The sequence below is a fragment of the Buceros rhinoceros genome, unplaced genomic scaffold (assembly GCF_000710305.1).
Source record: "Buceros rhinoceros silvestris isolate BGI_N320 unplaced genomic scaffold, ASM71030v1 scaffold635, whole genome shotgun sequence".
NCBI classification, from domain to species: Eukaryota; Metazoa; Chordata; class Aves; order Bucerotiformes; family Bucerotidae; genus Buceros; species Buceros rhinoceros.
The window spans coordinates 33,512-48,342 of NW_010414368.1; the positions used below are offsets into that span (position 1 = coordinate 33,512).

The 14,831-nt window shown below is 40.3% G+C and overlaps 1 protein-coding gene across 1 annotated transcript in view; it reads left to right on the forward strand.

The window, feature by feature from the left end:
• Positions 1–8,372: 8,372 nt before the first annotated feature.
• KLF12 (Kruppel-like factor 12) overlaps positions 8,373–14,831 on the forward strand; it is a gene marked incomplete at its 3' end in the record, with an annotated part of 117,263 nt that continues 110,804 nt past the window's right edge. The window contains exon 1 of the mRNA XM_010137054.1: positions 8,373–8,436. Coding sequence (XP_010135356.1) covers positions 8,416–8,436 — 21 coding nt within the window. The remainder of the gene's footprint in view (positions 8,437–14,831) is intronic.

Genomic DNA, 14,831 nt, shown 5'->3' on the forward strand with positions numbered 1-14,831 from the left:
AGTGAAGCTGTTTTGAGTTGGTCAATGCCTGATGCGAACATTGTATACTTAGATGTGGGATACCTCTCTTTTCTGAGCTTCTTACCTACAATATGCTGAGGGATAATTATTAGTAATAATGCTAGTCTGCACTTTCAAGAAATGGCAGACTAGAAGAAAAGAGATTAAAAATTATTAATGGAAACACTTGTGGTCAGTGGTCATCGATTTTAGAGAGTGTGCCTTCCCATTAAAATAGACACTCATCAGGCACTTTTGTAGGATGCCAGCTGAATAGACTCCCTAAACTGGTTAATAGCATCAGTGCTGTCACATAGTGCCCCCAGTTTAGAGCCTTCATGTGTATCCACACCTATACATACATAGATGTCATGCTGTTTTCTTGAAAAAGCATTTTATTGGTGTATTTCTAAAGGAAAGCAAAAGAAGGGGCTGAGCTAAGGCAGGAGTAGGAGCTGAATGGGACTACCCACTATGTAGAGCAGAGTGTGTTCAGCTGTTCACTTTCTTTTTTTCTTGGAAGCATAACTTTGAGCCTGGAAATGAGGATCGTTTTGTTTCTTTGGTATGTATCACAGCTTGGAACAGTCTTTGCTTCGTTTTCTTTGTTCGTTTTCTGCAACTTTGGGGTAAATTGTGGAAGCCTGTCCTCTCTTAGCTGCTGTGGCTATGCTAGCTAGAGAGGTCTATGCTGCCTCATGCTTATTGCCACCTCTGTTTTGGAGGAGCAGAATTGATGGGTTTTTGCTGACTTACCTTGCACTGACTGATGCGGTGAGGTGGGACTTGCACACATAGCTCTGTGAGCATTTCTGAGGAGGTGACTATCTACAGACTGGGGCAGGGTGAAATGAGGCGTTGGCTTTTGCTGCCTGTGGCAGCTGCAGTGGCATCAACACCCATTTTACAACCACCTTCTGGCAATATATAAACTTACAGCCTATTTGGGTTTCTTTGGTGCTTGTGGGAACGATTTTGTTACTTCTTTTAAAAGAGGCTTAATGGGCATAGCTTACTGTTTTTGCTTGTTCTGTAAGTGGTTTTCCGCACTTGACACTGTGGTGAGGGGAAGACCGCATGGTATTTTGCCCACAGTGGGATGATGGTTAGTGCAGTTTTCTAACTTATTTACAACTTGCACAGCGTAAAAGGAGAAGACATGCCAGGCGTTATATAAGCTACTACATATAAACAGTGTTACATTTTTTTTCTTCCTACTCTGATTTTTTCCATTGTTCTGCTGTTCCCTCTGAAGGCAACTATGAGGAGACTCTGTACAAAGTTTTGAGCCTCATAAGGGTGGTTGCTATCTGAGACAGAATTAATCTGTTTCAGACGTTCATGTGTTTCAGACTTTTTTGCAGGCTTAATCTCTGGTACCTGTGCTGTGTTACCAAATCATGGGATGCTTGCTACAGCTGGGTTGGCTGAGCAGATTTTGGCACAAGTCTGCAGTGAAGTTGTGCTTGTTCTTTTCGATTTGTGTTGTGGGGCCTTAGGTGTTCAGCCACCCCTGCTTAGATCAGGTAGTCAGTTGCAAGGTTGCTGTCACCACAAGAACTGTCAGATGCACACAGAAACCACTGAATGTCCTAAGGAAACTGGTGACCTTGTCCTTAAGCTCTGGCTACTTCATTTATAACTTGCTTACAAGTGCAAGGATTGTTTGTTTTTCTCATGGTCTCTGGGATTCAGCAAGCCTCTTACCAGGAAATAAAGAAAATCCCTGTTTTGTTTTCAAATGGGTTAGAATGCAAATCAAGATTATCTTGCAACTTTGAGACAAGAGTGTTGCCTGTGCTGAACTAGAGCTGGCTGGATTCTGGACTGAGCATAAACCCAGTTTGAGTAAAGGTATTAAACCAGAAGAGGGGGAGTGGGCGATAGCGTTTGGTAATGCTAATCCTTGCTGGCAGGGCAAAATAAAAATATGAAACCTGCACGCTAAAGTAATCTTCTGTGAAACCTCTAATGTCAGTCTAGTCTCGTAATGAAAGGTCTGCTGGGGAGGTTGGTCTTTATCCCTTTCCCCACTGTGATGATACCCTCTTACCCTACTTGAAGCCTCTTACCCTTACTGTGATGATACCCTCTTACCCTGTCTTCCTTTTGGATTTCACGATTTGACTTCTTTGTTAGTACACTTAATCATATTTGTTGTTTATCTGAAGTGCAAACTGTAGAAATACAACACACATGATTGCTACCTGAAATTAGGAATAACTAGTTTTTATGTATTACTGTTTCATAATTCCTTTCAGCTGCTCATAAGCCCTTATGAGTAGAAATCTTGGATAGTCATTATCTGGAGAGTAATATGAGCTATTTTGATGAAGGAAGTCTGAAAATAAGGGTAAAAAACCCCTGAAGATAAGGGGGAAGATAACTTTTTTTTTTAAGTTCAGTTCTTTATGGATTCAGAAACATAGTTACATTTCACAGCTTGGCTGAAAATTCTGTGTTGTTTTGATGGTATATTAGAAAGTATGCTTTTGGCAGATTCTTTAAGACAATTATTTACAAAAAAATGTTTAATCAATTCACTGGGAGTCTTGTGGCTGTATGTGTCCATATTTTTACATTCACATACATGTGTATATATGCATGTATATAAATGCATATGTATAAAGTAATTGTTCTACATGCAAAAAAAGGCCCGTTAAGTCCTTTGGCTTTGTCCACAGACTTGTAAATAAAATTTTAACTCTAGTGTGGAGTTTGAACTCTGTGCAAGGGTAAGGTGGTGAACTAAGAGACCTTGAGCTGAGTGTGTGCACTGTAATAGGAGCACTTCCTTGTGTCAGAGAAGCTGTCCAAAGTGATGAGTGACTGTGTTTATGAAAATTTGCTTTTATTTAGATTTGACAAAAAGCAATGTCATTCTATTTAAGATAGTCGTGAAGGGAGTGTCAAGGTTTCAGAGCTATCCATTCAAACAATTGAGAGTGTCAAAGATAACTACTTTCAGAATAAAAATTCTAAAAGGATTTTTCTCTGCTCCCTGCAATTTAACGCACTCTTCTGAATTGACCGCTGATTATTACCTAAATCTAGGCATCTGAAGACTCCATTACTTCTCTAGATTTTAACTAAGTCCTCTTTTACCTTTACAATATAACAGTGTGCATACACACTTTCTAATTTTATTTGTGTACACTGATACAGTTGCAAGGTTTTTTAAATATTGCTGGCAGACATCATCTTTCCCAGAGTAATAATCCTCTGAAATTATGAAATGGAACCTATTTATATATAATTATTTTTGTCAAGCCAGACCCTTAAGCTCTAGGGAGAAGAATAAGTTCTTGGAATTCATCTTTAAGTCCCAGAAGGTCTGGGACTTAACCTTGAAGCTGTTCAATTCAACATAATTCATGAATGTCAAATAAAAGACTCTGTAAAGAATAATGTTTATTCCTCTAAGCCTCCACTGAAAGACTATAAGCGCTCCTTGAAAGTTTAATCATTGAATAAACCTTTTAAAGGGAGGAGGGGGTGAGGGGAAGAATGGTGCGAAAGTTGTATGTTTGGTTAATGAATTGTTAATCCACATCTGGCCAGTTGCAGACTTCTTTCTATGGAAACCTCTTATCAGAGTATAATGAGGGGGGTGGGGAGGGGAGGCAGGGGATGGACACACAACCAACAGAAAAACGACACAGCTATACAGTCAGGTGAGTGAAGGATGCATTTTCTTGCGCTGTGTAGAACCCAGTGGCATTGAAAGAGTTCTGGTTTGGTGTAAAAGTGTTGGAAACATCACCCATAAGGCTCAGATAAAATAATTCAGGAAGAGCTGCATCACCCACCTATCCCAGACTGCAGCTGCCTCAGCTTAGATACCCCAGGGACCGAACTGGTGGCACAGCTGCTGCTTCTTACCTTCAATCATGATGTACTTCAGTAAGCATGTGCGTTGCTTCTTTTTCTATGCTAGATGTCATTCTTCGTGGGAGTCTGGATAAATATTTCAGTCTGTAGGAGTTCAGGAGAGCTAGGTATTGCCTAGCAACAAGCATCCTACTCTCTGCCTCCTGCTTCTCTTTTATTAAAATACCAGTGAAAACCAGAAGTTGAAGCATTAAGTTAATTTTCAGAAATATTTTGAGCAGCTTAAGATATTTTTGTTATGACACTATGTCAGAGCAACAGAGATGTTGGCGGGGGGGGCACTGGCTTCTTAAAGCAGCTTCACTTGCCTTGTTTGAACAGAGATCACAATCAAAGGCTAGCAAAAACCTTAGCCGAGGACAGAATAAACTTTGTGATTGCAGTTGTTTAGTCACAGAAAGCATAGCAAGTGCTCTTTTGGTTGTGAGGTTTATAAAATACACAGCAGTTACGTGTAAGCTAAACTGACTGTGTTTTAAGCTATATAACCTGGTTCCTCTTGCACCTTGTGATGGTTGCTGTTGGGACAGTGGCTTATTGACGGAATTCAAAATGTTTTTAAATTTTTACAGATAACTTTGTGGCAAAGTGGTTGGGCTAGTTCAGCTACCGTGGTACAGAACTCAGTTTACAAAGATTCTGGGGGACAGACACAAGGCAAGAAAGGTCGGCACTCGAAGTGCAGTTTAGGCAGATTTTTTTGGTATGCTTATTGAGTGTAACGCTGCACTGAATTTCAGCCTTTCCCGTCTCTTACTGGTTTTAAATGTCCAAGACTGTTAGAAATCTGTGGCTCATGGTTAACAGGTATTTTATCTTCAGAATGTCTGCTTTATGGGGTTCATGAATTTCCCTGCGAGAATCAGAAGCAGAGGAAAAAAGAGCAATATGTTGCTACTATTAATGTAACAGTAGCCATCCTCAACACCGGGTTGAAGCTAACCTGTGTCCCTTCATGTGAATGCTGCTGAAACCATGCTCTCAGTGATCCTGCACTACCTGATGTTCTGGGCGGCCTTCATGAGTCTGGGAGCTGTTGCACTCCATCTTTGGGTGCGTGGTGTGACTTGGAGCCTTTGAAAAGGATTGCAGAAGTCTTGAGTGCAGATATACGGGCTTTAAAGAGGAAAGTGCACTCTTTTAAAAGTAACATAAATGATGTAAGAAGGGGATTAAGAAACACAGTAGTATGCACGAGTATGGAGTTTGCTTTGTAGAGGGAAAAGTTAATAAATCCTCATTCAGCAAATGACTTTAAGTTTGTGAATGAGTTTGTCTTTTCCAAATGTATGTTCCCATATCTATCTGAATTAGAAAAGGGGGTAAATAGCACAAGGAATAACTTGTAACTGTATTGATGGGAATTTACTTAAGTTAACAGTATGTACAAGAGATTTGAAAGTGATATGAACTTGTTTTCTAATGAATTAATGTGGGTTTATATGTTAAAATGTTCTATTTATAGAGGCAAGGGCACCTCTACACACTTAGTGGCCTGTTTGTCTAGAAATATACTCAGCATGATTGCCCTGAACCCCTTCTCATGTTCCTTACTCTGGCCCGTGATTTCTGCTCGGTTCTGCTGGAGGGTGGGAGTACTAGAGCTTTATTCTGATCAAGACAAATTTTCAGAATGGACTATGTGTTGTAATTTCTGGTTTTCTCTTGCTGTAGGAAGAAGAATCTAATGTTTGGTGGCATTTGTGAGCTTTATAATGTCCTGGCGTCTGAAAACATGATGTTAAGGCAATGGTTAGCCTTTGACTGGAATTGGATGTAATTTTTTGTTTGCTACTTAAATTTCTTTGTTTTGGTTGAAACTGGTAGTTTCTTAGGTGCTTTGCTCTGTGATTACTTACAGAGCCCTTTTGACATAATAGTTTTGAAATAGGAATATTGTGCAGTTATCTCTGACAGATTTTCTTTGGGTATAAAAAACAATGATGGTACAAATAGAAGACGCTTTTATTTGGGTTTTCATGTCTGTTTTCATACTTCTGATAGTAGAAACTGAGATTTCACAGTAAGCTGCTGAAAACCAAAGTCCAGAACAGGTTTCACAGTGGCAACAGGTGTCATAATGGACGCTCTAGATCTGTAAGAACTACATCAAGTCTTATTTTTCATATTCATTTCAAAGTCATTTCATCTGAAGCCAAAGCTTTTCAGCTCCTCTGAAAATCAGGCAACAGATTTGTGGAGTTACTAGTTAATTGTAGTTTTTCAGATGAATGGTTTGCTTGTCGTCATCTCCCCAAAACCGACCTAAAATGGTTGCAGTGGAAAGGCCTGTGGCCTGTATGGGTGGCATGTGTGGCAAGTGTGCATTAGCTGCCAAACTCAATGCTCTTGGTCACCCTGGTGATCAGTGCTGGGGATAACTCCTGTCCTACCCTCAACCTGGGGTGTATCATGGTAGAGCAGCATTGTGCGACAGCGGCATTGCCAGAACACCACACATTGTGGTGTTCCCAGCTTGTGCTTGGCAAAGAAGAGGACAAGCAAAAGGTTCTCCGTGGAGATCACTCCAGTGATGCAAGGATGTGGGCAGTTCAGTGCTTGATAGATTGTGCAGGCCTGAAGAGAATTAATAAGCAAACCCAATTATTTGTCATTGCTAATGAAATAGTTTTTTCATGGGGAGAGCTGTTGTGCATGGTTTAATAAAGCAAAACCATCTGTGGCTATGGCTAGTTGGATAGCAGCGCGTTAGCAGTTTTGAAACCTGTACCCGTGTTTGCTCTGTCACCATAGCCACAGTAACATAATAGGGCTCCAGCGTTCCCGTGTAACTTGAAGCTAAGTTGTGTTGTAGGAGCGTGTGTGTCTGTATGCCTGTAGGCAGGAATAATGATGAGAAAACCTGGAGAACTGGAAACAATTACAACTAAAACTGTCTTCCTCTGACAGAGACCCCATGAAGCTTTTGAATACATTACATTTAATTTTAAAGAACTTGATGACTAGGTCATTTCCAGCTCAGGTTAGATAACCACATCCAGGGTATGAAAAACCAGGTCCACTTTGTCCCATTTTTGGGCATTATCACAGAGAAAACACCTAGAAACTCAAAGATTGTTCTTCAAGTATGCAATTAAAAAAAATGAAGAAAATCTGCTACGTGAAATGGAAATTTTGAAACAATCCAGATAATACCAAGGAGACTAAACAATAGAAAGGAAGGAGAGTCTACAAGATTCATGGGAGATGGGGCAAAGGGTCCACAATACTTAGCATGCTTTAAGCCTACATTTAGGGTTACATTTAGTTACATTTAAGTTACATTTAGTTAGGTGTTTGTGGTGATTGTGCAACCTTTTCTGATTCATGTGCATATTTGGAACTTACTTTTCCTATTAACCTTAACATTTTCTTAAAAATAAAGTGCATGCTGTTTAATCAGTGTAATAGTAGCACAGTATAGGAATGTTTACTAATTTTAAGTGCTTAAGGGAGCTGCTTGTCTTGTTTTCAGTGTAAAAGTTTGCAGTGTTTGGAAACCCATTAGTCATGTTGTCTATGTACAACAGTAATGAAATGCTGGGTTGTGGTTTAAAAGTGGGCAGGTGATGCTCCACTGTGATTTGAAGGATGACCTTATTTCGAATGATGTAAAAATAACAGCAGATTGTTTATAATAACTGACAGCAGATTTAGATTCTTGACTTCACACCATTTCCGTTATTAAGAGAGACATATGTAAGTAGCATTTGCTTCCAGATACATGCGCATATTCTGGCAAGAGGTTTAAGACACATTGTCTATTATTTAAATTTTGGACATCTGAAGATTCCCCCCGCCCCCAGGCCTTAAGAAAGTTAGACTACTGGATTAGTATATTTTCTTAAACCTGAAGGAGCCTCCCAAAAGAATAATATAGTATTTCAATCTCTGTATACATTTTTGTTTTATAGATTCACATGGAAACATAACTAAAATAATCATGTATTTATAGGAAACCTTGCGAGAAATAAGTATTCAAATTTTATAATGGTCTTGAACATTTATTTCCCATGGCTGGAGTACTGACAGCTCTCCAGTAAATGTATTTTTGCTTTTAATGCTTTATTGTCCAGATCTCACATGGTATTTCTGGGAAACACATTTTGAAATACCAGCACTCAGTAACTACTGGAAAGTTTACCTGTGCAGACGCAGTGTGCCGATATATTATGGGCCTTGAAGAGTAATTAAAGCAGTGGGATATAGTGTGCTCAAGTAGCAACTCAGAAATTAAAGACACTGAGAGCATTGACTAAAATCATTAGTTAAGAGGAAACATAAGCCTTTCTCCAATATACTTTTTGCCATATTTATCCAGTTTTATTTAAAGTGCTTGTAAAGTTAATGCTCTTCTGACCTCTGTTTTACTATGGAACAGATGTCTGGAGTTACTTTTTTATTTACGCGTATGATAATATTTAAGAAATTAATGAACCTCTAAGAAATTTAATTAAATTATTCTGTCTTTTATTTTTCAGGATTGAAGTGGATCTAGGGACGAATGGATGTCTGAATATTCATATGAAGAGGAAAGCCATAAAAGTTGGTTGACATTTTTACAGCCGTGTGTATTATATGTATTACTGCTATTATCAAAAATTTATATTATGCTACAGAACACAGTAGACGAAATAACTAGTCTGAGCCTCATATGCTCTATTGTCTTTCTGACAGGGGAATACAATAGCTTAACACAGCTGTAGCTTAATGCAACAGTTGCTGACCAAACCTGAATGTTCAAAGGAAAACCTAGCAGTACATAAAGGAAATTGGTAATTCTTTTGAAACCAGGTGTTTGAATGGGCTGATGCATTATTCTTACCTGCGAGAATGAAGGGAGAATGAGAGAGGCATTGTCTTCCATTACAGCTACGGCTACGAAGCTTAATATGCTGTAGAGTGGCACTCAGATGCCACATTGACAAATGCTGTTTAAGAAGTCAAATAGGATATGATATCTTCAAAAGTATCTCGGTGCTTTGTTTTCTTATCATAGAGAGATGGCTGTCTTACAGCATGCATTTTCTGTGCTAGTTAAAAAGGAAGAAGCTGTTGGTGGACCTCTGTGCTTCACTGACTTTATTGTTATGCTTGGTAAGATGATAAAACTCAGTAGTCCTTGACATCTGTCAACGTGACTCTGAACTACAAGCTTTGTCTGGGATGCTGCATTACCTAACTCCTGCCAAGGCTGTTTAAACAAAGCTGGCTGTGCCTGTGGGTTTGCATGGGAGCAGATGAATTGTAATGACAAATGCAGGGTGTGGTACGACTGGATACAGGGCATGGTCCAGTGGCATCCTGTGCAGCAGCTCAGTTAAATAAGGCATTCTGGAAATGCTGCTAGTCAGGGAGGGATTTGTTACGTTATGGTAGAAAACCTCTTTCCTAGAGAGCTTGTTTCAACCCCGGAATCCCAATCAGGAGTGGGAACAATCAAAAAACGCGGCAAAACTCCCTGATTTTTTTTTCAAAAGCACAGTGTCAGTTCAACATCAGTGTACGTCTAGAGTTCTGTTGACCTGAGCAAAGTAGTTCAGGAAGACAAAAGTTCTTATCTATGTCAGTGATAATTTGCTTTTATCAGTCTTCTAATGTTTCAGTGATTTTACAGTTTGTTAACAGCTGACTTGGATACGGAAGAGTTTACTTGAATACCTTCTTGGGTATGCATTTTTAGTGTTTACAGCAGGTAGGGGACGTGCTGATCGTAACTACCTCCAGATTCGCAAGCAACATAAGACTTGAGGAAATCGTCTGTGTTCTTGAATTCAGTCTCCCAAAATAACAGCCAGTGGAACAATCATTAGTTCAGAAGCATCCATAGAACATCTGCGTTGTATAACACAGGTCCTAGAAAACACCTACAGCCTGCAAGAGCCAAATTTAAACCCTAATGGAGACAGTGAGTGGCATTAGTAGCTCTGCAGTAATGTACGCAGTTTCTGTATGGGATCAGGGACCCATATGCGCAGATAAGAACCAACAGCTGCTGGCCTGCTAAAACCAAGGAATTTCTCTTTGGTTTGGTTGCTGATGTGTTGGCAGCTGCTGTCCATACCGATGTCTGATGGCTCAGGGTGGGCTTGCATTGTCAGGGAGCAAACACTTCCCTGCTCAGACCTTCTGGCTATGACTAGCAGGGTGAAAAACTGGTACCATCCAACCCTCACTTGCAGCTTCCAGAACTGCAGTGATAAAACCCTCTATGTACAGACTTGGGCAGGTTCTTTACTGGCAGAAAGTGTGAGAGGTGCAAAGACCAAACTAATTATCTGTAAATTATCTCTGGATAGCACAATGATATCCAGAAGACAACACAGAGCAGTACTTCCATAACGTGGTAATGTTTTGCATTGAATTGAGGAGAAACTGGGCCAGACTAGAGGACTGTCGTAGGTATTTGGCTTGGGAAGTGACACCGGGGCAGAAAAAGTTAACGATTTGTCAGATCCTTGAGAGGGATTGTCATAACCAGAGTCTGTGCAGAGGAGGGAGGGCTTCCTGATCAGGCAAACACAAAAGACTCTTGGACTTATGCAGGTAGCCTTTTCCCAAGTTTCTTGGGTAACACTGTAGTAGCATGAGAGATGCAGCACTGCTAGCTCTTTATCTCAATTCTCACTCTCTCTCTGCTTTTGCCTTTCTGTTTCAACACAGTGGTGTCAGAAGGAAGGGCAAACAGAAAAACAGGGTGACATCTTTCTTGTATAGCCATAGTTCTACTCTCTCATGCCCTTCTGATGACATCCTGCAGTTATCGTGGGGAAGCTGTGCAAAATATGTGCAGATAAGGAAGGGGATACTGAGTTATTTCTTCACATATTTTCTGTTTGGCAGTCTTTGCAAATGTAGCGCTCTGAATCCAGCTGTTAATCTTTTATATTAGGAAAGTACCATGATTAAATCATCACTGAATGAGAAAAAAAATGTGGTTACGTGGAGGAATTCAAAATCTGAGACTAAAAATTCCTTTTCTGGGAAGACTGATTCCAGAAAACTTAAGCAATAGAGGTGGAGAGGGCTCCTCTGTGGTCACTGTTAAGATCAGTTGATAAAGTTCTGGCTCCAACGGGAAAGAGATTTGACCTCATCCAGCACCATGCCTTATCCTGCCTTAGCTGTTCACTTCACTGCTGCTTTGCTGATCAAGTTTTGAAAGCTTTCTATTGCTAACATGAGTGTGTTGGTATATCAAACAATTTGGGTTCTATCATCTGTTTATTATATTGGTATATTTGAGGTCTTTGTGGTTCTACCTCAGATCATATCATACTATATGCAAATGTAATTTTATATAAATTACATCTAATGAAGGAAACCAATGAACATAAATTTTTCTCTCTCATAAAATGAGAACTAAGCCTGATTGTCTACATGTGTGTTGAATACAAGCAGTTTATGATGCTTCTGTGTTTTCCATAATAATGGCAACTGGATCCAGAGGTTCAGTTCTCTGTTTAATCTGACGTTTAAAGTTTATGTTTTTCAGTCTAGAGTGATTGAATGTAAATGTATGGAGATGGGAGACCAGGGCAGGAGCTGGTAAGGAAATGGATAACTAGCAGAGAAGGAACTATAGCTCAAAAAGTCTTGGGCAAAACAAAAATCAAGACTGTAAACCAAAAAACAAGTTGGCAGGACTGAAAGGAGGTCAGAGAGCAAAATTAAAGGGGAGAAGAGGTTGCTCAGATTGGAAAGGCAGGTCTGGGTTGTACTTAATGAGCCTTCTTGAGCTCAGTCTCCCACTCATGTTGTGGTTTCATCAACAGCTTGCAGAAATACTACTGGGTAGTTCGTTTGATCTGGCTTAATGATGTTCTAAGTTATTTAATGCTCAAGAAATGAGAAACAGGACAGAGCTATATTGAATTCAGTGTTGTTAGGAGATGACTGCTAATTTTTTAGAGAGGTCTATGTGATAAGCCTTAGAAGTATTGCTGTCTCATGAAGGTAACTCAAGTGTCATTTCTTTAAAAATAAAACAAAAAACCCCAACAATAAAACAAACCCAAACAAGAGCAAACCTTGGCTTAGCTGTTTAGAATGAGGGACTCCATACAAAGGAGAGTATCTTGAACTTTCCAGAGGTCGCCCCGTCTCAGCAGTTTCGCAACCTCTGATGTGCCCTTGCGCCACCACCTCTGACTCCTGTGCAGAGCAGGAAGGGTGCAGGTCCCCTGGGCTGCCGGCTACGTGCGTGGTGCTGTGCAGTGGTATCCAGCTGATGCAATGAGGGCAGGGCTGCCATTCAGGGTGACCTTGGCAGGATGGAGAAATGAGCTGGCAGGGACCTCATCAAGTTCAGCAAAGGGAAAAGTCCTGGGGAGGAACAACCCCATGCTCACTGCAAGCCGGGCAAGCCCCTGAGTCGTATCATCTGACTTTGGACCTACCTTGGTTTTGGATGGAATTTGCATTCATTGAACTTTCAATCTTTACTTTTTTCATGATTTTAAAGTCTTTTCATGATATTTTGTTTTTAATGTATTTGAGGGTGATTCAGGAAAAATTTATGGGTTTATTTGCATAGTCAGAATATTAGTAGCAGTGTGGTGATACATTTGAGTTTTGTTGTCAGCCGTTCTCTCTGTATCTATTACAATCAAATGCAGTTTTCCTAGAAAGAAAGTGACTGCTCCTAAGTAGTCTTTTTCATCTAACATTGTTCAGTGGATTCTTGGTGGATAATTATGACTAGGGACATCAACAAGATAAAATATATTCCTCTCAAGGGACTTATTTTGCACTGGCTATCAATCTGTCCTTTCTGTCATGTGCTTTTCAATTTAGATTACTCTCAGGCAAAGAGACTGTAGTTTGATGTTTTGTCTCAATTCATTATGATTATAAATATCTTGGATAAAACAGTGTAACAAATGACCACTTAAAAATGAGTGATGGCTCCATTCAGCAAGGCAGGGAGACTTTGAAGTTCTTTTGGTTTCATCTGTTGTTTAGCATCTATCAAGACGGGTTCCTTACAGTCGATTGGTGGTTGATATTTAATGAGTATTTCACAGTGTAAATAGATAGCAGGCTGTTTGGTGTCAGGAGCCCAGTCATATTCATAGGGTCTAAACTGTGCTTTTGCCAAGAAAGGTTGGACCAGGTGATCCTTGAGGTCCCTTCCAACCTGGCATTCTGTGAATCAGTGGTGATTCTGTGACAGATCTGCTTTTACTTACTGTCACTGAAAAATATAAAACTGTAGAGTGGGAAGAAAATTTCTCCTCAAACCTTGTATTCAGGGCAGGGAGGATTTAATTCTTTTCCTGTTCCTTCTGTCAAATGCTGCATATTGTGTTATCTCTTGCTCCTGTCCTTTTCGGGGCTGCTGGAGGGCCATGCACTGCAAGTGGTGTAGCCCCCAGATCTGGAGGGCCATGCACTGCAAGTGGTGTAGCCCCCAGATCTGCTCACTGCCAGCTCAGCCCTGCTGGAAGTGGGGTGGGGTGGCCTTGGAACTGATTGCCATGGCTGAAAAATTGCTGGGAGCATTCCCAACACTGATCTTTTCCAAGAAGAAAAAGGCTCTTACGATGCCTGCAACAAACCTCTTCAGTTTGACACGTTTGCATTGCATGTGAGCTTGTTCCTCTTCCCTTTGCCTTTGTAAAGTTAATGAATGATTTCTGGGAAGACATCGCTGTTCCTTTTAGGCTTTCCTTATGAACAGCAGTACAAAATTTGTTCTACACCGCTGCTTTCTTCGTTTCTCTGGGGCAGTTGCTTTCATAGCCTAAAGGGTTTCTTGTTCAAGGGTCCTGGCTCTTGGCTCCATTCCATTCATTTCCCAACTATTTGGGTGTGTTTACACAGTGCTCTTCAGCAGCTGGCTTGGGGCGGGTATCCAAAGCTCACACACGCATACACACAGACACAAAATCAGTTCATCCGTTAGGGCCAAATCTTATTTAGTGCTCAGCTGACCTTGTTTAAATCAAGTTAGATTATGATTTTGAGGAGTTTGTCCTTATATTTTGTACCTCCCAGTGTGGATCAGAGGGCAATCATCTATGGATGATTGTAACCATTGCTGTTAAGTTTCATATATAAAAAACCCAGTACGTTTTAGAAGTGCTGTTTTAGTGGTTGAAGGTAGCTGTGGTTTCTGCACTTTCTCACTTGAGAAAGGCAGTGGAAGTAGGCATGGGGTGGGTTTGACGTTCCCTGCCAAAGCCTCTGGTCTGCTGCAAAATCCTCAGGTTTTGCTTTAAAATCAATACAGAGGTCTTTGTATATAACCAGTAAGCTTGTATTTTCAGATAGTCAATACAGAGCTGCCTAAGAGGCTTTGCTCAAAATGGGGAGAAAAGCCTCTGGCCCAGCAGCTGCTCAGCAGTGGTATCCCAGTGGCTGCACAGACTTCTGCTTTGCTTGGGGCTGCTGTGGGTGTTTCAGGTGCATTGATTTTTTACAATAGTTCTTGAATTAAAATCTTATTTATTAAACAGGTTTCTTCTGAAACAGGGAGAGTGGAGAATTGCATAATAAAGGATGGCAGCTTCATGTGAGGTGATGTGTGGGAGCCTAGGCAGCTCACATTGTAGTGCAGCTCACAGGAGAGTAATTAGTTTAGAACTGAGAAAATGTGACGAAAATGTGGAATATTTAAAATAGTGGAGTTCTAGTCACAGTTTGTTATTAAAATTACTAAATGTCATTGTAAATCCAAGTAGATCTTGCTGGTGTTGCCTAGATCACTCCTTCACAGAGAGGTAGGTGTTGATGATGAGTCTGTGGTTGGTAAATTGTGAATGTAGGTGAAAGCTGTGTTTTAAGGGCCTGCTTCAGCTCCTGTTTTCATAACTCAGTGCAGTAGAATGCCTGTTAAACTACTACTGAAAGTTAATAGATATCACCTCACAATTTTAGTTAGTGAACATGTTGGCATCTATCATTTGGTTTTTATTGCTTACTGCATGTTATTACTG